The following is a 26,500-nucleotide window of genomic DNA, read 5'->3' as shown; positions in this document are numbered from 1 at the left end:
CATCATAGCATTTGAGCTGCTCAAATCAGGGTGTTTAGTTACCCTTTAACTAAACTAAATTTGGGTTCACCTAACATTTGTGCTGGGGCTCCTAAGACAAAAAGTTAATCTAGAGCCCTGCTCCCACACCTGTATAAGGTATTATCGTGTGAGTGAGGTTGAACACTGGCTGAATAGATGGTACTTTCAGATGGATGCAATGTTCCATTTTTGAAGTTGAGCAGGCTTTAATAATTTCTTGGTCTATAGTGTCGTGTGTGTGTGTGTATGTACCAGAAATATCTTATAGAAGATATTACCACCCACAGCGTACAGCGCAGTGGGTGTTACTGATCGACATTATATCCTTTATTGTACACCCCAATTGTACAGGCCACATTTAATTTAATTAAATATATGTTATATTAAGCCAAAATAGTAATTGTGCATCAATATTGTGTTTTAAACTTCTGCTTTTTGAATGCTTTGCACGTTTTTTACCAGGGGTGCCCAATATGTTTACTTTAAACATATAAACTTTAATATATTTTAATGTTTGTAAACTCTTGCTGCGTAATTTATGACACGTAGCTCAGTATTTTATTTTACTAGCATGCATGTGGAGTTTTACAGTAAACCTTGCATTACAGTACAGTACATTTTTAATTCTGTTCTATTTAATATGATGATAAAAGGTGTGTTTTAGGGAAGTTTTAACAATAGCCCTTTGATCTTTAAGCAGACAGAAGCTCCCATAATTGTGGCAGTGGAGCCAGGGGTAAGAAGCCCCTCACCTCCATTGTCCATGGATGTTATTTGTTGAAGAAATACTTGGCCCACTAAAGCTAACATGACTGAGAATGGATGAAAGCCAATAAAGTGGTCACTTCACATGAGTGCTCATTGGCTTTCATGCTTTTTTAGCATGGTTTGTTTTGGCTGAAGTGTTCTATGTTTTGTGTCTATTTGTTACATGTTTTTTTGATATTGTAATTGTTTGATTTATTGTTTTAATATTATTATTTTGTTGTTTGAGTTGTTTTTGGGATGTAAAAGGATGTTTTCGTGTTTGAGTTTTGAGTTTCTTTGGACTGCACATTGTGAAGATGAAGGAAGTTTCTGAGAGATCAGAACTGTTGAGTGCATTTGAGTGCATGTGTCTCACAGTAGAGTCATGGACAGCGACTGCTGGTGCATGAAGTGCATCATGGGACGATGTTCACAGCGTATGATTGTGAATGTGATTATTTTTGAAGAGGTAGAGGACTTCCTCTGCATGCATTCCCTGCCTGAAATGCTGAAAGCACACAGAGGCATACTCACAAACTAACAGAAAACTACAGCTCACTAAATACTGTGTGTTGTATTGAGAAATGTGACTGGGATGAAATGCTATGGAATGTAGTTCCTTCATGATTTTCATGTGTTCCTTCTTTTCTATTAGTTTTGTTAAATGTACGAATTTCCTATATTTGACTTTCACTACTTTTATCTTCTCTTTTGGTTTTTAGAATACAGAGGATAGCGCTCGAATTTCCATCACGTTTTTTCGTCTGTTTCGAGTTATGCGCTTGGTGAAACTGCTGAGCAGAGGGGAAGGCATTCGGACTCTTCTCTGGACTTTCATCAAGTCATTTCAGGTGTGCATATTGTCTTATAACTATAATACAATGCCTGGAATAGCAGTATAGTAGCTTAATAAACTCTCAACATAATTTTTTTATCATATTCTGGAGTTTTTTTTGCGGAGAAGCACAGAAGCAATGCACCGTTAAAATAGCAAACTGCCAAAGTAAGAGGGCACCTGGCTCTTAAAGGGAATGGAAAGTGACACATTGATTGGTTTATTTCACATTATGCCCAAAAACACACCCATGATTAATTAAGAGAATTAGTACATGCCTTTTGTGCATTTTCATCTGTGCAAAGCATAATTTTCCCATCGTTACAATAGCAAAGACACACTGACATGCCCTCAAGCTCCATGGTGCACGGTTGACTGCACGGTTGACTGCACGGTTGACAGCTCCCCTATAGATAGCTAAAACAGGGCCCAATGCGTACAGTCTGTAATTATAGAACTAATCTGTGTAACATGAAACAGTGAAAGATAAAATCCCATGAACTTGACATTGACAACTTAAAACATAAATGGTTTCTCTCTTTCTCAGGCTCTGCCATATGTTGCTCTGCTGATAGCCATGCTCTTCTTCATCTACGCTGTTATTGGGATGCAGGTTAGTATATGTCATTAATTTGCTGTATAATGACTGAACTGTTTGCAGTATGTTATTTGCATTCATGCTTGTTTGTGGTTTAGGTCTTTGGGAAGATTGCTATGGTGGATGGAACCAGCATTAACCGCAACAACAACTTCCAGACATTTCCACAGGCTGTACTCCTGTTGTTTAGGTAGGGTCATTGCGGCTAGACCATGTGAAAAAGTAAATGTTCTGTATTTGTGCATACATGTGAACTAAACGGTGATGTTGTCCATATAAGGCAAAACAGGTAGCAAAATACTGTGACATTTTCCACTGCCAAAGTGTATTTTTTTTTCTAAAACCCATTTTTTAAAAGCAGGAGAGTTTTTCTCTTTCCATTTGAGCATTACCACAGTGGACTACACATACAGACACAATTAAATTTAAATTTTTTTTCAGTATAACATAATGTAAGATATTTTTTCTATTACTCCTGAGCAATTAAGAGGCAATTATTTGTAAATACAATCTTAAGAAATCTTGACTGTTAATTGTTTAAATTGTATATATTCAGCTGTTTGTTTTATCTATTTTCTGTACTGAGTACCTTGCTATCCCTTTGCTGTGAATTTCCCCACTGTGAGATTAATAAAGGATTATCTTAATAGTGGTGTGCAGTGAGGCCCTTCTAACCCTTCAGAGAAGGGGTGACAATAGGTGCATGTAAATCATTACATAATATTTAATAAGGAAATATATATTATAGTTATTGTAAGCTATAAGCATATATTTTATAAATTAACTAAAATGAAAAAACAGCAACTAATTCAAATATTCACTGTATTAACTGCACTATATTAACTTAATATAAGCAATCTTGCCACTAATGTACTAATGTGGAAAAATCTACTAGCTACTACCCAGATTTCCCCAGATCAAGCTCATTAGGGGTCGCCCCAAATATTGCTGCTATAGGGGAACTCTGGATCAGCTACTCTAACACCCCTGAAAAAAGTCAGACAGCCAATTTTGGACAAAACCAAAACATTAATGCTTGTGTTTCTATAGTCTGGTTTCCATCCAAATCTTTCGAAAAAAGAATGCGCAATTTCCAAATTTCGGCAGGAAAAAATGTGAATTAAGCCGTGTTTCCATTCACTACAGTTATGCGAATAAACTTTAGATAACGTGTGAGAGGACGCCAAACAAGCATGGAGAGGTTTGATTCTGTTTTTGCTCTGTGCAGAATTATTTTCGTGTCCATTTGCCATCTCTACATGGTGATGGTGTTTGCTGTTCAAAGATGCCGGGCAGGACGAGCACTGGAAACGTTATTAAGGGCGGAAATCTCGGCGCGACCACGGCGACAGCCACTGTATACCTGGGAGCGCAAACGAAACAAACTGTTCTGGGAGAACATCGTTCAGAGCCATTTTTCTGATCAGCTTTGGATTCGGCATTTTAGAATGTCCAAAACAACGTTTGAAAAGCTGTGCGTCATGATTGGACCATATGTAGGGCCACGTATTTCCAGTCATCGCCCACCTGTGCCAACTGATAAGAGAATCGCCTGCCATATACAAGCTGGCCACCTGTGCTGAGTACAGAGTAGTGGGTGAAACATTTGGTGTAAGCGTAACAACAGTCCATCGTTGTGTGTACGCTGTATGCCAAGCAATACGAATAAAACTAATGAACCGGTACATTGCATTACCGGACGCGACGGAGGCGCGAGAAATAGCACAGCGCAATAACGCGGCGCACCATATACCACAGGTGTACGGTTCATTGGATGGTACTCACATTCCAATCCTGCCTCCAGCATACGTCATTTTTTATGCGAAAAACCCTTTTCCATCCAGTTTTTCCGAATTTTGGCGATGCGATATTCTAACTTTTCCACCCCCTCCTAGCGTAAAAATCGTTTTGCGATATTTGGGGCTTTTTTCGAATTTTTGACTTTTTCCATCCAGCTTTTTTCATGCGCATTTTCAAAATGCGCAAAAACTTGGTGGATGGAAAACCCTCTTATTTCTGTTTGACATCTGTCACATATTGTAATCATATTTTGAACAAATTAGGCCAGCCTGGCCTTGGAGGATATGTGATATAATGTGTTATCTAAAATATTTTGCCACAATTCGGTGTACACATCCCTCCCATTCTTTCATTATGTATATTTTCTGTTCATTTTTCTTTCTCATTCTCAGGTGTGCAACAGGAGAGGCTTGGCAGGAGATCATGCTAGCTTGTTTGCCTGGTAAACTGTGTGATTCAGAGTCTGACTACAACCCAGGAGAGGAGAAAACCTGTGGCAGCAACTTTGCAATCATCTACTTCATCAGTTTTTACATGCTCTGTGCTTTTCTGGTACTTGCAGACATTAAAAACATTAAATGCTTGTATTTTCGTTTTACAAATATATCAAAAAGGTTTGTAATTTGTAATTTTGAGCTTGTTTTTTTTTTTTTCAGATCATCAATCTGTTTGTGGCCGTCATTATGGACAATTTTGACTATCTGACACGCGACTGGTCAATTCTAGGACCTCATCATTTGGATGAATTCAAAAGAATTTGGTCAGAGTATGACCCAGAGGCTAAGTAAGATTATCAGTCATCTTTATTTCCTGTGTGTGAAGGCGGTATTGTTTGTGATGATGATGTTACAGCGTTTGTACGTCCCTCTCTCTCTCTCTCTCTCTCTCTCTATCAGAGGCAGGATTAAACACTTGGACGTGGTGACTCTACTGCGTAGGATTCAGCCACCACTGGGTTTTGGCAAACTCTGCCCCCACAGGGTGGCGTGCAAGGTGTGTACAAATTTGTTCTCACACACACTGACAACACAAAAAGACTGAAATATGTGTTTAGTAGTGAGGATTCACTACTGAATGCTTAAGCATGAAACCAAAGGCGGTTCTAGACCATTTCAACTGGGGCTGCTAGTCTAGTGCCAGTGGTTGTTAGAGGGGTCAATTACTTTCTAGCTTATAGTGCTTTGCAGCATTAAGAAGAAATAATATACATTCAACATCATTCTACATAGTATTTGTACAGTTTTCAGTTACAGTTTCACAATTTACAATTCCATATGTTACATTTAGGAAATAAACTTAATAAAATTAGGAATAATTTAGGAAATTGAAAACATCCACTTACAGCTAATTAGCCCAAATTGAGGACCATGAAACTTGTTGTGGAAATATTATGTAATAGAATGTTGCTGTCAATTTATTTTTTCAGCTGAATGTCATAGACACATGTTGATTGTTTAATTATCCCACCATATGAACTATATTATTATTATTCTTTTTAACTGGGCTTGTTGTTGGCCAGTGAAGTCATTAAAACACCTAATGGCCACAGATAACCAGGGGCTTACACGTGCATACAGTCATAAATACATTAACAGTCAAGACTTATCATTCAATGTTTTACATTTTAACATTTTTTTCCTACATTCTAAATGAATACTGAAGTGATCCAGACTCATGTAAGGAATCATGTAGTAACTTAAAAGTGTTAAACAAACCGAAATACTCTTAATATTTACGTGCTTAGTTCCTGACATAATATGGATTGGAACATTACTCAAATAGAGTTATTTACTCAAGCACATTCTCTACTCTCTACCTCATAAAGCTGACTAAGAAAATGTCAAGGTTTGTAAAGCTGTCATCTAAACAAGAGGTGCTACTTTGAAGAATGTAAACTATAAAACATATTCTGGTTTGTTTAACACTTTATATTATATAGGTTTTTTTCATTATTTGGATGACTTTACTATCAGAACATTAACAAATAATAAAAAAACATTGAATTTAAGGTGTGTACAGAACACACAGCTCTATCAATCACACAAAACTGATATATGGAACTAAACCTGAGTGTAATCTTGGTATGACTGACAAAATATCTGCTTCGATCTTTTTGTCTTTCAGAGGCTGGTGGCCATGAATATGCCTTTAAACAGTGATGGTACCGTCATGTTTAACGCCACCCTCTTTGCTTTGGTCAGAACTGCACTGAAGATCAAGACAGAAGGTAAAAGCTGTTTGGATGAAATACCATATCACTATTATATGATGGAAACATGTTGATGTTACAAGGTTAAAGGGGTGATTCTCATGAAGACCTTCACATTAACATAAAAAAGTTTTTCACCTCATTGCAGCATTTTTTCAAGTTGAGAACCTAAAATAGAATGTGTATTTTACCATATTGATTATTTTTTCATATAATTTTTTTATTATCATTTGAAGCTTATATGATCCAGAATAATTCTCATCACTGTTACAGTAAATGACGAAGCTAGATCAACGGTTCAAAAATGTTTTGATGATTAATTTCATATTTCCACAACAAATCCCATCAACTTAATAGCACAGTCCTTGACAATTACTTTGATCTTGTTTTTTTTATTTATTTATAGTTAAGTAACTCTCATTACCGATACAACATTTGTAATATATATTTAATTTTTTTAATTGATGGAAATGATTTTAGAATATTTTAATCAAAAACTCATGTGGACAACAGGTGAGGGATATACTATAGTAAAATGAACAAAAGTTATGATAAAATGTTAAAAATGTAACATTTTAGATCCATAACGGTAATGAAAACACAATAAAACGGTAATGAGAATAGATGTAACGGTAATGAAACTAGTAAGTTTCATGTTTTGTATTCATAAACGGTAAAATAATACATTATATGCACAGTAAATCCATCTATCAAATTTATTTATATATATATAACATTAACACTAAATATATATATATATATATATATATATATATATATATATATATATATATATATATATATATATATTTATGTATAATTTATCATTTATGGTAATTTATTATATATATATATATATATAATTTATCATTTATGGTAATTTATTATATATATATATATATACAGTGCCCTCCATAATTATTGGCACCCCTAACAATTCTTAGGAAATAAATTTAATAAAAGTATTTCTGTCACTTCTACAGTAGTTTACGAAGTTGATCAGAGTATGTAGGAACATTTAATTAGTAATTCACAACTTCCTGTTTCCCTGGGGTATAAATATGACGTGACACAGAGGCCATTTATCTTCAACATGGGAAAGACAAAGGAACATACCATTCAAGTGAGGCAGATGTGTGTTGACCTTCACAAGTCAGGCAATGGCTACAAGAAAATCGCTACTCGCCTACACCTGTCCATATCTACTGTCAGAGGAATTATTAAGAAGTTTAAAACAACTGGAACAGTGGTAAACAAGCCTGGACGAGGACGCAAGTTTATTTTGCCACCACGCACAGTGAGGAGGATGATAAGAGAAATAAAAAGTTCTCACTGTTACAGAATTGCAACAAATGGTAGCTTCTTGGGGTCACAAAGTCTCCAAAACAACCATCAGGCGCTATCTACATGCCAACAAGCTGTTTGGGAGGCATGCACGGAAGAAACCATTTCTCACTCACAATCATAAACGCAAACGTTTGGAGTTTGCTAAGCGGTACTATGACTTCAACTGGGACCGTGTGCTTTGGTCAGATGAAACAAAGATAGAGCTTTTTGGCAACAAATGCTCTAAGTGGGTCTGGCGTAACACAAGAGCTGAGTATGCAGAAAAGCACCTCATGCCCACTGTGAAATACGGCGGGGGATCAGTGATGCTGTGGGCCTGTTTCTCTTCTAAAGGCCCTGGGAACCTTGTTAGGGTGCATGGCATCATGAATGCTCTAAAATACCAGGACATTTTAAAACAAAATCTGGTGGCTTCTGCCCGAAAGCTGAAGATGGGTCGTCACTGGGTCTTTCAGCAAGATAATGACCCTAAACATGTGGCCAAATCTACACAGAAATGGTTCACCGCACACAGAATCAAGCTCCTCCCATGGCCATCTCAGTCCCCAGACCTCAACCCCATTGAAAACCTGTGGGGTGAGCTGAAGAGGAGAGTGCAGAGGAGAGGACCCAGGTCGTTGGATGATTTAGAGAGAATGTGCAAAGAGGAATGGTCAAAGATCCCTCTTTCTGTATTCTCCCATCTTGTGAAACATTACAGGAGAAGATTAGGTGCTGTTTTGTTGGCAAAAGGGGGTTATACAAAGTATTAACATCAGGGGTGCTAATAATTGTGGCACACATGATTTGATGTTAAATAATTATTTCTTAATGTGGGATTTTTTTCCTACTGAATAAATTCACTTGAGTTAAAGGTTGTATTTTACTCTTTTTTTCCATCGTGGTCCTATATTATTTTGAACAAAACTCAATTTATGAGAAGCTAAAGAACACATCTTAACCAGGGGTGCCAATAATTATGGAGGGCACTGTGTATATATATATATATATATATATATATAATGAATTACCATAAATGATAAAATAAACTGTTAAATGACACTTTTAGCAGTCTTACATAAGAATCTCATTACCAGCTCAATGGTTCTCATTACCGTTATGGCCCTCACAATGCATGGTAATGAGAATATTGAGTAACGGTAATGAGATGCTCTTGGCTAATTTCACAAATAACTTAAAATGCTAACATGCTAACAACCTATAACTTTGCCAGATGTCAGAGCCTTATATTGTGATAATATTAATGAACTAATTTATTTTTATATTTTTAAAAGTAATGAGTATTAAACCATAACGGTAATGATAATAGACAGTGTAACTGAGGACAGTTTTATCAATATTAACACAGATGTCTCAAAGGGAGAGAAGAGTGACCAACTGACCTTATCTCCATTTTGAAGCTTGTCTCTGAAGTGATGCATCATGGGATAGCTGATCAATTTAAAGGCACAGTGTACTTTTTATCGGGGGGTGAAATCATGAAACGGTAATGAGAAAAAAATCTGTTCGGACACAGTTATTTTGTTTAAAATCAAGTACATTTTTTTGTTCAACACAAAAAATGTTTATATTATGTATAAATATAGATATTTTAAATGACTTTACCCTATTTTATTTATTTTATATGCTTAGTAATTTTTATATGGTTTAACTTAAAATTAGAAAGAAGGGATACAGACACATAACAGTAATGAGAATTTCCATATATTTTTTATTTAATTCATATAAAAATCATTTTATATGATGATGAAAACAATTGATCCATACAGTACTCCCTATTCGCTTTACACACAATATCAGAGTTTTTATGAATTAAGTATTGATAAAAAAAAGTTGTCCTGGACATGTTCCCTGCAGCTTCATGAGAATCACCCAAAGACCAAAATTTGGACCAATAAAAGTTTAACCCCTGTTGAATTATGTAAATTCCTGGAAACATCAGAACTCCCCCTGAAACTTATGTGAAACTTTTATCGTCAGGTTCACACTTCATGATTTAAGCTTAGTTTTTAATTGATTGCCGAAAAAATCTCTCTCTTTCTCACACTCTCTTACTCGCTCGCTCATTCTCTCTCTCTTCCTGTCACACACAGAGCTGATGGCACATTTCCTCTTTCTAAAATATTCTCATTTTAAAAGCATGAAAAAAACCCTGACTAAACAAAAATATTACTATATTCATATGCAGAATAAACACAGATCAGTCTTCTTGTTTCTGCTTTCCTTGCAGCTGGTTTTAAACCTAGTTTTTTAAGTTTATTATTCACTTTTCTTAAAATGTATAACTATGCTTTTTTTAAGCAAATAAAATAGGGTCAAAGAGTCTATTAAATTGCAAGATTCATTATGGCTCCTTACAGATACTTTAAAAGTACCAAGTTGAATAATAACATAGAAATACTGTATAGAAGAAAAAGATGCGCCAAGCTGCTCAATCGATAATCATTTTATTATCACATGGCACACTCTGAACCGTGATTGAATATAATTGTAAGGTGCCTGGATATTTCCACTTCTCCTGTGTAAGATATCTCAGAACAAATGAGGTGTGTATATTAATATGATTTTCAGTTAGTTGCAACAGGGTAGGAGAACAAATGACACGGGAATCAGAGCCAGTTGCATTTCGGGGGAAGTAGCAGAACAAACAACACAGATTAAATTCAGTTGTATCTGTGGGAGGTGGAAAAATAACAACACGTATATTAGAACCAGCTGCAGTCAGAGAAAGAGGTAAAAAAAAAATAAAACAACACAGGAATTAGAACCAGTTTCAGTATAAATATGAAAGTTTGATCAGTGATTGGCACAAACCACATTGTACCCCAAGGGTGGGGGGGTCTTTACTAAACCTGAATATTTTTATTCTACTTGTAATATAAAATGGTGTTTATGAACAATTTATTGAAGCTTTTTTTCTGTTTAAAAATGTGCCTTTCAGGAAATCTGGAGCAAGCCAATGAGGAGCTGAGGGCTGTTATCAAGAAAATCTGGAAGAGAACCAGTACCAAACTTCTGGATCAAGTGGTGCCCCCTGCAGGAGGTGAGAGACCCCCTCACAATATTGCTGTATATATTACTGTACAGACATGCAACAAATAAAGAATCAGCAATAGAATAATTAGAAATAAAAATGTGGACAGTAAGTGATTATCTACTCACTAAAACTCTAATATTAGAATAAATACAAATTCACACACATGGTACACAGTGTTGACTGAAACGTCTTCAAACACCTTCAACAACTATGTTGGTAAATCAGTACCTAATTATGTTAAATAAGAATTTTATATAATGCACAACCCAACATATCCACAGGAACATTAATGCTTTAACATCCTCAGCAAGAAATGCTGCTCGGTTTTAAAATTAGAGCACAAATCACAAATACAAAACAATAAAGTGCAACAACATGGGAACATTTGTTTCAATTTTGTGACATTTTAAACAGATTAACTATAATATGCTGAAGATAAATATGCTTACCTATTAAAATTGCACCAAAAACAATTCACATGTATGTAAAATGATTTATTTGTTGCTGTCTTGAACCACATAGATTAGCCACCTAGTCAATATTTATTGAGAAAAGAAAATATATTTTTTGAATAGCAGTTATTCTTTTGAAAGCTTTTTATATTGTGATACAGCATTTTGGAACAAATATAATTATTTGTTAATACTTTTTGTCAATATCACACAAAACATTGTATCTCGAAATACGTATTTTCTGCACTATAAGGCACACTTAAAATGATTTAATTTTCCCCAAAAATCGTCAGTGCGCCTTATAATTTGGTGCCCTTTATGTATGAATTTGACCAGTCAGGTTGTAAGAAGCAGTAAATTTGCTGAAGTACAGTGTTAAATAAAGGAGTTTCAGTTTAGTTCTCCAGCACCGGGGCTGAAGTAGCATTAGCATTAGTTGCTAACTGCGCTAAGGGCTACCTCTTTCGTCATTCAGATGGGAGTATATCACACTGTAGTCTGTGTGTTTATCTTGTCAAAACTTGTCAAAAAGATTTATGGAACAAACTGCTAGCTAATATCACTCTGGCTTACCGGAAAACTCAGGGTCTTCAGTGTAGAGCTATCGGGTGGCATTTTCTTCCTGCTATTGCTAGCAGTTAGCCGCTAATGCTAATGCTGCTGCAACCAGCCTTAGTGGAAATCCTGAAATCTGGAAGCTTACTGTAAATAAATAAAAGCGGAAATCTGTGTAGATAAACATCCATTGCTCTGCTTCTTACTAGTGTCTAGTGCGCCTTATGTATGAAAATAGACCAGAAAATAGACGTTTATTGATAGTGCACCTCATAATACCTTATAATACGGTGTGCCTCATATAGTGAAAAATACAGTGTGTAAAAAAATCCTTGAGGAATGAATACATCAATTGCACAAGTTTGAAATAATGTACCTTCTTAGAATTGGAGAAGAAAAAACTAAGGATAAACCTAATAAGGAAAAAAATCTTGCTAAATTCGAGTGCTTTAAATGTGTTAGTCAAGTTTATTTTTATTTTACTAATCTATTGCCTGTATTCTTAAAATGCTACACACTGCTGTGCTGTGCTGCCTAATGCTTTGTAGATCTAGAAACGGCTGCTCTAAACTGTAGATGCATGTTTAGTGCCTGCATGCTTTGCAACTGTTAATGCTTCTTTTTCTCTCTCTTTCTGAGCTTCTGCCTTCCACAGTTCCTCTTTCGCTGACTCTGCTTAGCTTGCTCTCACTCCTTGCTGTAATGAGTTTCCCGAAGCAGTTCTGTTTTAGGCCTGTGGCATGGAACTAGTTACCTGGTCACCTAACTCCCAGCCACCCCAAACCCCTTCCCAGCTTTCGTATTCACTGTGATTCAGACCCTGAGCTGCTAAAGTACATTCGCAGTAATTTCCTTAATGCACTTTTTCTTCCTACGAAAACGCACATCTGCTTTCTGTTGGCTGCTTGCTTGCATGAACTTGCTTCAAAACAACAGTTGCCCTGTGTCTTCAGTTAGCTAAATATTTAAACAGACGTCTGAATTGTGTTTATTGTGCTGAAAGAGCATTTATCTGGTACCTAAAACGGGCAACTAAACTCCAGGGACAATGTGATGGATCGCTTACTAAACCTGGTAATTAAATAATTGAATCATGTTTGAGCAGGACTGAGCAGGAATCCAGCTATTATATGTATCAGCTATTTCAATAGAATATTGTGTTGTTAAGCTTGTAAAAGCTTTCCAGCGAAGTCATGAAACATAAATAACTTTGTGCTGTGTGACCTGATATTCTTTTGTAGTGTGATCAGGCCTGGGGCTTTCCACTTATTTACACATGCACAGCATCCAACAGCTTGCTTTTGTAAAAACTGGCAGCTACCTCAATTTAGAAAGCCTATTCAAAATTAAGCAGTAAAAATGATTCATGCTGCATCTGAAGTTTTTTGTAGTGTTTTTAATCACACACGTGTGATATTTATACAACTTCTTTGGAAGAACCATCAAGAAACATTCTAGCACTAACTATATTATCAGATCAGGTATGTATTAATAACATTAACAGCTTATCAAATTAATAAGTGCCGTAGTCTGTAAAGTAAGAGGTTCAGAGAGCGCCAAATGGCGCTGCCACTATGGTCGGGAAATCGCTGGTTTGAATCAGCTGCCAGAGCCCTGAGAGAGCACAATTGGCTTTTCTCTCTCTGGTTTGGATAGATGGTGCTCTTTCCCCTCATCACTCCTAAGGGTGATGTGGATCAGCACCTGTGAGGCATCTGTGAGCTGATGTATCAGAACCAAGTCGCTGCGCTTTTCTCCAAGTGCGCTGCGATGATACTCAGCAATGCTGCATCAGCAGCAGTTTGAAAAGAGGCAGTAGCTAACTTCACATGTATCGGAGGAGGCATGTGCTAGTCTTCACTCTCCTGGTGTTGTGGCATCACTAGTGATGGGGGATATATATAGCTGACTAGCTGCTGAATGCGTAGGACAATTGGCCGTAGCAAAAACAAAAAAATTAATTCATAAAAAAGTGAGATTTTCAGATTTACAAATTGACTTTTGCAGTACCTGCATGACAGGTTTAATGTTTGTGCATATTTGGTATTGTAGTCTTTTGTCTTTATAATTGATAAACATATTAACACATTAAGTTTTGCAACCTGATAAGTTTCAAGAATACATTTCTTTACTACTGGATACTTCATAACATGACCCAAAATATTCAGTATATTAAATGCTGTTTTAAGGTTTATTTACATGATAATAAGATTGTTTGGGATGCATTTGCCTAGAAACTCCATAGCTCTCAAATATACAAAAGAACACTTTTCTTTTTCTCTGCTCCCTGTCTGCTTCTGCTCTCTTAAATCACCCTCTTCCACACAAGTGTTCATTAGTGAGAGTGAAGCTAGTTAGTCAGATGTCAGACTCATATATGTTAAAAGAGCTCTGATTGGTCAGTCTGTTTTTAACTAAGAAACAATAAAGAAATAGTGCAGGCTCCAGTTGCTAAATTTACAGTCTGCCAGTATTGTGCTCAGTGTGAAACACACCATGAATATATCTGTGTGTGTGCGCGTGTGCTATGTGTGTGTTTTTTCTAAATTGCTGAGGTTTTTCTTCATCTGTAAGAATTGGGCTCAGTGTGAATAGCAGGGATGTCTCTGATCTAATCATGAGATCAGAAATAGAGTAAAAAAAGATGCGGATCAAAAATATAACGTTACGTTGTCCGTACAGCCATGCTGTAAACACTATACTTTAATGGAAAGTGGAGAGTGGGTACATAAAAATATACAATAGACTAGTACTTGTTTTATGAGTTATTTTAACAGATTCACATGGAACATGCATCAAGTCACATTTTTTAAATATACATATTTTAAAACGTAGTTTAAACATATTTGAAACTATAACTTTTAAATTTTGTAAAATGCATTACAGTGCCTCAGTGTACTCTGACAATTCAGTATCGGCACATACTCAAAATTAAATGACTCAGACTCTGATCTGGACATCCCTAATGAACATTCCTTTACACAGGGAGACCGCTTTGAAAATGTCATTATAATTACAGAGAATTTTTCATTAGATGCCTGTTAGGATTAGTTTCAAATACACCTGATGACCCAGAAAGGGGCTGTGTGGTCTGTTCATTCAGATGACGAGGTAACGGTGGGCAAGTTCTATGCCACTTTCCTGATACAGGACTACTTTAGGAAATTCAAGAAACGCAAAGAGCTAGGTCTTGTGGGACGACACACTGCCACGCTTAACACCACCATCGCATTACAGGTAAGATAAGCTACTTACATGTACAGACATGTTCCTGAATTCTGACCTTTTCATGGAAATTTACTCACTGTAATGCTGTCAAACCTGGAGTATGACAGCCCTTATAACATACAGGATTACTAAATTATTTTGTTGGCAGGTAAAACAATGTAGGCTTGTCTAACTGAGTGATATTAAAAAGCAACAGAGCATAAGAGGACATGATAATGATGATGATGGTGGTGATGATGATGTGGGAGTATGAATTATATTATTATCTTGTCGTAGGCTGGTCTTCGTACACTGCATGATATCGGCCCTGAGATTCGTAGAGCCATATCATGTGACCTACAGGATGAAGGCCTGGTGGATTTCAACCCTGACGAGGAAGAAGAGATATACAGGGTAAAAAAAGTCAATTTAAAATTGTAATCATTGTTTATAGGTATTTTATAGAACTCATATTTTTTATGTTTAAGCTCCATTAGTGTTAAAATAAAAAAAACATTGTGTGGTGCAGGCGTGTGTGCACTGGCCTGCATCCATAAGAAACAGATGCTGGGTTTTACACTGCCATGCCATAAGTCATGGAATAGCAGTTTCTCCAAATGTTTGTCCATTTCCAAATTTTGTGGACAACAAACATTTCTCAATCTACAGTGTCACTATTGTACCAGGAATGTATCACACAAGGTATTACCACCCACAGTGGACAGCACAGTGGTTGGTAATGATCGTGACCAGCGGTCTGTGGCTAAAACTGTCCGTGCCACGTTCAGTTCAGGAGCCAAAATTACCACAAGAGTGCAGCGACGACTCATCTAAAAGGTCAAAAAGACCCCACAACAACATCCTAAGTACTGCAGGCCTCACTTGCCTCAGTTAAGGTCAGCATTTATGACTTTACTGTAAGAAAGAGACTAGGCAAAAATGGCCTGCATGGTACAGTGCCAAGTGGAAAAACATATTGGTGATCCCCAAGACTTTTGGGAAAATACTCTGTGGACTGACAAGACAGTTAATAACGAGTTATTAGGTTTAGGGTAATTTTTTTCTCCCCTAATAATAAAACCTTCATTTAAAAACTGCATTTTGTGACAAAAAATAGTTCCATTGACAGATGAAGAGAATGCAAGAATTGAAAATTATTGTCTTTCTTTCTTAGAGAAATGGTGGACTTTTTGGAAATCACCTGAATCATGTAAACGGAGACCACAGAGGACCCACCCACTCCACGAATGTCACCCAGCGGCCACTACAAGTCCCTCCTCTTCCCTTCTACGTCCAGGTGGATCCCCCTCCACATCCGCTCTACTCCCCAAATCAGGACTCGCATCATTATTCCCAAGCGAACCCCAAATCTTCATACCTCAAATCGCCCAAATCCTCAAACTCCAACCTCAACAATGCCAATGTGCCATGTGGGCCCACCCTATCCAATGAGGGGCAATGCCCACCTCACGCTGACGGGCCCAGGAGCCGGGATTCCTCCCTGGGTTCCTACCTCAACCTCAGGAGTGATGGAGAATCACAACAGAAGTCTCACGTTAAGAGGTGAGTTTTGTTGTGCTGTACTCTGCATTTATTTTTATTATAATCATTATAACAAAAATAGTTATGCTGCAGGACAAATATAAATCATATGGGGAAAATGTGGATTTTTTTAGTGGTTCAAAAATAAGCTAATTAATTTGCATGAAGGTCACGTTGACCACAAACCTGCAGAAGCACTTTATTGCACCTTATTGTCTTGCTGATGTGCTTTTTCTTATCTGTTGTTCCTTGTAATGCCTCCATTTGTCTATTCATCCATCCATGCATGTGTCCCTTTCATCACCCCCACTCCACTCCCTGATGGGACAGACCACGATACTATGAGACCTACATTAGGTATTTTTCTTCACAGTTAATAATTCATCTATCCACTCATCTGTCCTTCCTTTTGCATGTTCTTTTTGGCATTTAATGAAGAAATTATTCTTGAATTAAAATTAAAATTAATTTGATTTTAAAAAAGGAAAGCATTGTAACCAGTTGGCTTTACATTTTATTTATATTTATTTATGTTACCCTTTTGTGGTAAATTACACTGGCCGCAACAAATAATTGCCCACATATTGTCCTACACAGTAAATTAAACACATTAAAGTGTTAATTCAACAATTCAACAGATTTATGTTTCACCTATATACCTATAAATAGCAAAATCAGAGAAACTGATTCAGAAACTATAATATCTGCTAATCCATAAATTGTTCTAAAAATAAAAAATTATGTTTCTTAATTAGCATTAAAAAGAGATATTACATTATTTATATAGGATTATTTCAAATGCACCATAGCCCAGCATCACCTAAAATTCTGTTATTTTAAATGACATAGGAACTGAATAGGAACTGTTATTAAAATAAGAGAACGTGTCACTAGCTAGCGTTTAGCTGCTAATGCCGTGCGACAGTGCTACACTGAGGAGCCCTGAGTGCTCTGGTAAGCCAGGGTGATATTAGCTAGCTGTCCGTCCCACGTAGCTTGTTTTAAGATGGTAAATGCGTAGGCTGCAGTCCAATATACTCACTTCCGAACAACAAAAGAGCTAGCATGGTTAGCAGCTAATGCTGATGCTGCTCCAGCAGTGCTAGCTGGGGTTAGCAGCGGGCTACTGGCCAATAATACTCACCTCTGAACAGCTAAAGAGCAAGCGCTTAGCGCGGTTAGCGTTATTGCTAATGCTGCTCCAACAGTGCTAGCCAGGGTTAGCAACAGGCCACAGGACAATAATACTCACCTTGGAACAGGTGACTGGTAAAATTCATACAAAAGGCGCAATGGATTTAAAAATATAAAAAGGAGAGTAGGGAAGTAGGAAATTAGCAGCAATAAGAAACCAGAGTTTAAGTATATAAGGCACTTTTTCTATAGCAGCATAGGTGATGTTGAATTAAGAGCAGTATCATGATAAAGTGTTTCAGTGCAGGAAAAGTGTCAGTGTTGTTTTTAATATATAATTGTCTTCATAAAGTGTCAGTGCAGTACTTTGGCTAGGTGGAATTTAAGAGTCTTACAGCTTCTGGAATGAAGCTGACTAGAAGAATAAAAAAACTGTCAAATGTTTCTTATTTCAGGTCAGATGCGACAGCTGGCTGCTATCCCAACGTCTGCCGGGAAGACTCTACTCGTGGGGAACTCAGCGATGACGACAGAGCCTCAGGGGAGTACTACAGTGGAGAGGAGTATCAGGAGGAGGACCTCATGCTTTCTGGAGACAGGTATAAACATCATCCCACCTACTTCTGGATAACAAGTCACCTGTGGCCTGATAAAGGTTTATGCGTTTATTAAGAAATTTATAGTATAGTATAATAGTATGTGTATCACCAAAGTATGTGATGCCTAGCGCCCAGCTATTTTCAGAGGCTTCCCTTTGATAGCCAGATGCTACTCAGAAGCTAGGCTAAAAGTTGTGCCTCAGACAACACCACATACTTTGATGATACCCCTACTATTTGTATATTTGTATATTCAGGAGGAATTAAATTTCTGATACTACCAATCAAATCAACAGGATACTCCAAGTGGTGTTTTCATCCAGTTTGCCTAGTTTTAGCTTTTAGCCTTTCTAGTCCTGTTTTACGTATTGAACTAAAGAAGCTGTTGCATTTCTCTCAACCCCTGTCAGCTTGTGGGCTAGATGTACGTAAACAAGACAAGTTTTCCAAGTGAAAGCCAATCAGAATCTTTAATTATTCTTTGAGGCAGGACAACATATTCAACTCATTCCAGGGGAATCTCCATTTCAGAGTTGGGAAAAAACTTCTACCCTCTATTGACTTCTGTGTCCTAGAGGATGAGGAAGAGGAGGAGAAGTGGCAGACAATCAACCTCCTCCCTGTTTTTCATCTCTGCACCCACCCAACATGCAGAGACTTAAACCAGAGTCCCAGTGACGTTAGCTTAAACACTGTCTACACCCCTAAGAAGTGCGTTCATGATATGCCGTTTACCTTATCTCGCCACCCTTAGGATTGGGATTTTTTTATGAAATTATATGTTGGTATGTGTCTTTTTCGCTGAATGCACCATGTGAAGCTTTAAACATGTACAGCACTGATGGTTTAACACAGGGTTTCTTAACCGGGGGGCCGCGGACCACCAGGGGGCAGCGAAGCACCCTCTAGGGGTCCGCAGGCTCATCCTCAGAGCAGTGTTGCCAACTTAGCGACTTTGTCGCTATATTTAGTGACTTTTCAGACCCTCTAGCGACTTTTTTTGTAAAAAAGCGACTAGCGACAAATCTAGCGAGTTTTTGTGGTGTTATTGAAGACTTTTGGCGACTCTGAGATGAACACGCGCTTTTCAGTTACTGTCCTCAACGCTGCAGCGGGCGCTGCCGTGAGCCCCGTCCCACACCACTCACAATGCAGACCCACACTCTCTCACACTCAGAGCACACACACACTCCTCCACAGTGTCTGCCTTTTTATAAAAAGCTAAATATCTATTGAACAATTTGTCTATGATAGGTTTAAAAATAAAGAAAACTTAAGAAAACGTAAAAAAATAAAAATAAAAATAAAATAAAACAAACGAACTAAAAAACAAAACAAAAAAACGTAGAATAACAGTTCCGGCTGCTCTTATAATAACATTTAAGAACATGGCAAAAAACTAATTTATGTAATTCACATAAAAATGAAGTTATTGTCAAAAAGTGACGTCCTATTTAAAAAGCAACAGAAGTTGTTCATTTGTAACATTTCCAGCATATTTATGGTGTTTTTTACTCACTTTTTTCTCTCCCACAACCCTAATCCTTTACAGCTTCAAAAACATGTATTATGCAAATTAGGTGATGACGTCATTTAGCGACTTCTGGCTACTTTTAGGACAGCCAATAGCTACTTTCCTTACTGAGGAGTTGGCAACACTGCCTCAGAGAGAGACAGTAGTCTCTAGTGAGCGCTTTAAATCAGGTGTCTCAAACTCGCGGCCAGCGGGCCATTTGCGGCCCGCAGAACGATATTTTGTGGGCCGCGACTTGAAATCAAATTTTAAGCAAGATGCACCCTCTCCCCGTCCACCAGCACAGCGCATCCTATTCATTTCAATAAAGAGAGCAGCTGCATGAGCGCAGCCCCGCCCTCCTGCAAAAAGTTCAGCTGTGTGTGATACGAGCCTCACACACACAGAACATCAGCCTTTAACCACAGAGGAGAAGCTGAAAACAGATTTATAGAACTATAGATCACAGTGAGGTTGATCAAAAATCTTAAACTTATGACTGACTACACCTGTTGCTTGATTTGAATTTAAAAACGTCACGGATACACCCACACACACGGCGAGCCGAGTCATCAGGTGTTCTGTCGAGTTGTGCTACCCTGTCGAACCGTGCTACTCTTAAGTGTATATTTAAAGGTAAAAATACAAAAGAAGCACAATATTCGAGCATGTTTCCAGTAAGAAGTTTGTGCACTATATTTGGAAAGCCTAAATCCCCGTTTAGAGTAAAGTTATGGTAGCAAGAGTTTATTATACCCTGTTTTTTAAGATATTTTATTATTATTTAATATTATTATTATTAGGGGGGCCTTGACTCTTTTAAGTTGTAAACAGGCCGCAACCTAACATTTAAATTCATGAATAAATTCCCAATCCTAAGGGTGGCGGGTGCCATACACACCTCCCCGAGACAAGGTAATCTGCCTTATTTTGGAAAAAGATGCTAATGAATTAAGAGATGTGAGGAGCATCTGAGCTGTGTATAATTATTTAGGGCAGAGTATAAAGTTGGGCTGTATTGAACATGGCAAAATAATTCCCTTTCATTTCTTTTTATTAAATGTGACAAATGGGTTTGCAGAAAACGTGTGAGAATGAGTCTGCTTTTGATGAGTGTAAGTTCATAATCGACTCTTCCATTGTCTGTTTCAATGTTGCTTTATAATGTATTTTCTGCTCAGCTTTCTGATTTCTCAATTCTGGACAAAATCAACAAACAAATACGAACCTGCTTGTCTGCACGCACAAAAGCAATGAATTATGTCACTGCCCAACCCAAATGTTTTGTGCGACACCTTTGTTTGTACAGTCTTACGGAGTTTTATGCAAGAGAAAAAGTCAAATGAGTGTATGTGTTCATAAATGATGCAGCACATCCTGTTTATCAGCACTTTTTTGTCAGATATGAACATGTCATTCTGATAAGTTTCCCCTTAAGCGCTGCATGTGTGAATGACACAAAGCCTGCATAATCATAAACTCCTCTGAACTTTACTGATTATATAAAAAGGGTATTGTATTCTATTCACATTATTGTGTTATAAAAATAAACAATATAGTAATTCATTAGACTAATAAATAGTTATAAAGATGACAATACTTATAATAGACATATAAGGAATCTAGATATAGTACACAAGTATTGAGACATTTTCTTATTCGTGGCTTCTTATGAAATGAAGGGTTTACCTTCATTCAGGACTTTCTATAAAATTTTTGAGCATTGTTGTGAGGATATAATTGCATTCAGCAACACCTCCAAAACCAATCTCACCTCCTCTGAACTTTATATAACCTTCTAGCCCAGACTGGTATTAGGCATATGGTGCCAAAAGGTTCATTAACAGTTGGTCTACTCCAGAAAGTCCTGTTCTTTTGGCAATATGTCTGTACAAGAACTAGACAAGCTGTGTTTATGCTCATTTGTGTCAGCAATGGGTGCAGTTTTAAGTAGTAGAATGCTTTCATTAGGGGTATCCACAGACATGTAAAAAATGTGGGGGGCCTATTTTTGAAACTTTAAAAATGTTGTAAATTAGTTTTATCACCAAATTACCCAAGTTTATACTCATATGGGTTTGTCTTTTCCTGTTTCCAGGAGGTCGCACAGGGAGGGTCAGTACACAGTGAGTGACACTGAGCCAGACACTCCTGACGGGTACCAGGAGCCCGAGTGTTTCTATGATGATGATGAGCAGCCCATTGTCCAGGAATCCAAGAAGTCACCCAGGAGGAGGCTTCTCCCCTCTACTCCCCAGAGTGAGATAACACTTTTTATTTACTCACATGACTGTAGATGTATTTTTTCTTTCTCACAAGCATGTTATAACACACCTGTAGTGTATGATTCTCTTTGTTAGTTTGTTAGTAAAATAGTATTGCACCCAACCCTAAATTGTAGTTGCGTCTTTATTGGACAAAGTACATAACATTAATCATCTTGTTACAGTATGAGGCAGCAACACTCAGTTGTTAAAGTTGATGTGTTGGGAGCAGAAATAAATAAGCATGTATTAGGATTCTAAGAATCTTTAGAAGACAGTCAAACATACCAGAGGTAATTTCCGGGGGTTTTAGACTATTCAAATGTCTTAAAGTTAACTACACTCTAAGACACGTTTTACATTAATAGCTGAAATATGCTTCTCTGTAAAAATAAAATATATCAGCCCTGATAAAAGCACGTAACAATAAGATGCAAATATTAATATTTACTTAGTAAAGTCCAAATAAAATAAAATAGTCCAAATTAAATTAGAAAAACTTATGTGATTTGTTGTTGCTGTAAAAGTTGCTGGCATGAGAAACAGCCACAATAGCAGATTAGCCACAGTGGCTAATGGCTAACTGGCGATGCTAATGGTATTTATGAGCTGAATTAATGGCTGATGTTTGATAACAGATGGATTATGGCACTGTGCTGGTTAGATTAAAGATTTTAAGGAGTTTGATATAATATGTAGATTATGGCTGTTTTATCGAGTCTTTAGTTATTACCCTCATAACATCGGGATGCAGCTTTTAGCCCAATGCTAGCTAGCTAGGCTAGCAGGCTGCAGCTGTTATAGAGATGTCTAACTGGTGACGCTGATTGTTTTACCGAGATGAATTCATTATTAATGTTTTTTTGATATTACAATGATGTTTCTGTGTTGGCTAGATATGGTAAACTCTGCTGTTTGATATGATAGATATGTTATATCTAAATGTTACTTCAGTTTTCCATTATTAATGTCAAAACATACAGTATTGTTCTCATAAAGAGTTCCCCAATGGTGGAACAAACTTCCTTCCACTACCAGATCAGGAGTGTCCCAGGTCAGGAGTGCTGAAGACAGAGCTCTTCAAAGAGCACTTACTTTCTTAACACCTCTAACACACTAACTGCTTCTAACCTCATTTCCTTCTTCCCCTCCTTCACTTCTCTATCCCATTATTTCCCTTTGACCTCCTTTAGGCCCTATCTAAAGATGTTTTACCTTTAAACTTCTATTACTTTTGTACTTCACTATTGTAAGTTGCTTTAGACAAAAGCGTCTGCCAAATGTAATGTAATGTAATTTAAAGTAAAAAACACTGAAATGCAATTCCCAGCTTAATGTGGGTGGATTATGAGTGATATTTAAATATAGAAAAAAATTATACCACTGTTATTGAAATATGTTCTATTGCACTAAATACCGATATCAAATTATTGCTCAGCTCTTTGTGTAAGCAGATTAGCAGAAGCTATTTTTGGATAAGCTTTCAGAATTCACTATTTCAGAATGTCTTTAGCGCTATCCGAATGGGATTAGTTTCTCAGGGGGTCCTGGGGTAATTTTCTCTTTTAGGGGGGTCCACTGTGATTTTATTCCCGTCCATAACGACCATGGACCATGTTTTTCTTAGACATCCTCTAAGAAAATTACAAGCTGAATTACCTACTGTTTTTTGGAGAACTGTGGTCCTCCCGTAATTTTATTCCCATCTATGAGTTTCATCACCTCGCGTTTAATAAAATAGCTATTTGTGCCTGCCACACACCATAATTACACTTTGGGCTCACATTTCCACAGAGATCCACGTAAACACAACAGCAAGTGGAAATGGAGGAGCTACTGAACGTAATGTCACGCGACCAAGAAAGCCCAAAAAAAAATTAATAGTTCTGATTTTTTTCAATTTCTGTTCATATGTATAAGTAGTAAGTCTTAAGTATTTTTCACAGACGACACCCTGAGAAACTAATCCCGTCCAGATAGGGCTTTTGAGTAATTTTTGAAAATGTCATTATAAAAATCCTTTGAGATATTTGTGTTTCTTCCAATTTCTGGCTTTTTCAATTAAATTTTACGCATTTTTAAACTTGGTAATGTGTCAGTTAAGGGATTGATCTTATTCAAAGCTACTCTTAATTAAAAGTGTAAAAATACTCTGTTTGCTGTATTCTGCATGTTCCATACAGCCCCTCTTCGGCCTTCCTTCAACTTTGAGTGTTTGCGCAGACATAGCAGCCAAGATGAGATTCCCCTTTCACCCTCATTTCATCATCGTACTGCTCTACCTCTGCAACTAATGCAGCATCAGGTAACATTACTCACAACACACCCACACAAAATCACCATGCAAGCATAACACACGTACCATAGTCTGAGAACCACGCTGCTCAACTGGACGGATGTCAGATAACTAGTAGATTAATAGTTAAAGATAAGATCAGATAAAGATCAGATAAATAGTTTCTGCAGTAGGAATAATAACTGAATAAGTAAGGGATACAACAAATTACATGTTTTTTGTTTCACAGAAATGTCAAATTTGTCCATGCTGTGTACACAAACAATAATAATATTACTTTTTTCACCCAGATGGCCATACAATATGTTCCAGGTTGTAACCATGATTTATCTTAAATTAGCCTTTTTTTTGTTTAGTTTGTTTACGATTTATTAGTAGTGTTTATGTTTATATTAGGGGTGTAAATTCACGTTTTTTGGTATGGTTGTTGGAAAAAATAAAGAGACTGGGCATTCTGTATAGCCTCACCTTTATTAACTTCACAATAACAATAGAACTTCATTATAACCATGTTTTGTTTTTTTGTGATAGAATGTTGTAACGGGTCTCCAGCACTTTTATTAAATGCTTGAAACCAGGGTTTTCTCCTACTGTTAACAACAGCATTATTTTAACTTTAACCCTAACTACAATTTTTTATTCCTAAGCATGTTACTGAATGAATTTCAGTGTTTGAGTTCTTTTTAAGAAATATCAGCATTAGATTGTAAAAATTAAAATATATTAGTGGTGTTAATCACTTAAAATTGAATTAAAATCATGATTATTTTTTTCAATGCTGGAATTTCACAGTATTATTGTGAGGGGGCAGTAATAATAGAGTTAGTTCTCTGGTTTAGGTCTGGCAGACTAGATCAGTTTGTGCTGTATTATAATATATCAGAAAGAGAGAGGGAGGGGGAGAGGGGGAGAGAGACATACAGACAGACAGTGAGGGCGAAAGAGAGAGAGAGCGCCTAACCCTGCGTTCACACTGGAAATCAACAGGCGACCATTAATTTCCTATGGCAGGGCAGTGACTGTGCGAGGACAGTTTGAGTCATCTGCGTTTCTGCGTGCGCTCTTTGCTTGTGTACTCCAGCCTGTGTACCGTGAATTCTGTGTGTGTTCACGCGAACAAAACCGTGACCCCCATACCGTGACGATTCATAAAGAATACAAGTACTTTTTTATTATTTATTTTTTATTATTATTATTTCTAATTTTTCCCATTTTCTTCCCAATTTACACGGCCAATTACCCAACACACTTATTAGGACTCCCCTTATCACTAGTGATGCCCCAACACACCAGGAGGGTGAAGACTAACACACGCCTCCTCTGATACATGTAAAGTCAGCCACCGCTTCTTTTCGAGCTGCAGCGGCTCGGCTCCAGTACATCAGCTCACAGATGCCCTGTGCTGCGGACATCACCCTAGGAGTGATGTGGGGAGAAAGCACCATCTACCCACCCGGAGGGAGCAGGGGCCAATTTTTGCGACCTCCTGCTCATAGTGGCAGCGCTTTAGACCGCTGGACCACTCGGCGCCCTAGAATACAAGTACTTTTACACCCCTACTTTAAAGTAATACATTTGTATTAGATAGACTGTACATAATGATCTCAGGATCGTTTTTCCTGTAAATCACCTAAAGTTGAGAGAAAGTTTAAAAAACACCCTAAATTTTAAACATGCTAGATTAGCAATAGCAGTTACTGCTATTTTGGGTTGCACCACATGACATTTGTGACAATTGACTTAAAGGTTTGTGAAATATTATAAATTATAGTGAGTACATGTGAGTATAAAGGAAAGGTATGACATAAATTTGTCATAATTTCTTGCATTTTATGCATGTGTTTGTTCAGAATTCAGAACACAACAGATTCTGCATTAGGATTAATATCTGAATAATAAACCTGGGGTTTAAGGAATTCAGCAAATTAAATGTTTGTTTCATTAAAATGAAAGGAAATAACCATTCTCAGAATCGCCTGTTCTAAAGGGTTTTCTCTTGTTATTCAGGTAATGGCTGTAGCTGGACTAGACTGCAGCCGACTCTCTCCTACTCGCTCTGTTCACTCATGGGTCACGCCCCCGGCCACGCCCCCATCCTACACCCCTTTGATCCAGGTGGACTGGCATGGAGCTCCGCCCAGCTCCAGCAGCACGCCTGCGATTGCTCGTCGCAGCTCATGGTACACCCAGCACGGGCGTGAGCGACCGCACAGATTGGCCACGCCCACCCGATCCCACCTGCAGATCCCACCTGGCTACAGCAGTCAGTACCTGCAGCAAAGAGGCAGTGCTCACAGTCTGGTAGAGGTGGTAAGTAATCAAGCTGCAGTTGTTTTGTGTTAGG

General features: G+C 37.4%; 1 protein-coding gene across 14 annotated transcripts in view; it reads left to right on the top strand.

Annotated features, from left to right (window-relative positions):
• cacna1db (calcium channel, voltage-dependent, L type, alpha 1D subunit, b) overlaps positions 1-26,500 on the top strand; it is a 140,585-nt gene that overhangs the window by 109,192 nt on the left and 4,893 nt on the right. For 7 of the 14 annotated variants that reach the window (XM_049486269.1, XM_049486268.1, XM_049486263.1 and 4 more), the window contains 17 exons: positions 722-757; positions 1,491-1,619; positions 2,151-2,216; positions 2,300-2,391; positions 4,394-4,553; positions 4,658-4,785; positions 4,898-4,994; positions 6,126-6,228; positions 10,499-10,600; positions 14,705-14,838; positions 15,106-15,222; positions 15,983-16,371; positions 16,681-16,707; positions 17,940-18,083; positions 21,695-21,855; positions 24,044-24,165; positions 26,164-26,466. In XM_049486269.1, the coding sequence (XP_049342226.1) occupies positions 722-757; positions 1,491-1,619; positions 2,151-2,216; positions 2,300-2,391; positions 4,394-4,553; positions 4,658-4,785; positions 4,898-4,994; positions 6,126-6,228; positions 10,499-10,600; positions 14,705-14,838; positions 15,106-15,222; positions 15,983-16,371; positions 16,681-16,707; positions 17,940-18,083; positions 21,695-21,855; positions 24,044-24,165; positions 26,164-26,466 (2,310 nt within the window). The remainder of the gene's footprint in view (positions 1-721; positions 758-1,490; positions 1,620-2,150; positions 2,217-2,299; positions 2,392-4,393; positions 4,554-4,657; positions 4,786-4,897; positions 4,995-6,125; positions 6,229-10,498; positions 10,601-14,704; positions 14,839-15,105; positions 15,223-15,982; positions 16,372-16,680; positions 16,708-17,939; positions 18,084-21,694; positions 21,856-24,043; positions 24,166-26,163; positions 26,467-26,500) is intronic. The other 7 variants (XM_049486272.1, XM_049486274.1, XM_049486273.1 and 4 more) reach the window with 2 other exon arrangements.

The sequence above is a fragment of the Astyanax mexicanus genome, chromosome 12 (assembly GCF_023375975.1).
Source record: "Astyanax mexicanus isolate ESR-SI-001 chromosome 12, AstMex3_surface, whole genome shotgun sequence".
In the NCBI taxonomy this organism is placed as follows: Eukaryota; Metazoa; Chordata; class Actinopteri; order Characiformes; family Acestrorhamphidae; genus Astyanax; species Astyanax mexicanus.
The sequence above is the reverse complement of the archived record's forward strand: the minus strand, read 5'-3'. Positions and strand labels throughout refer to the sequence as shown.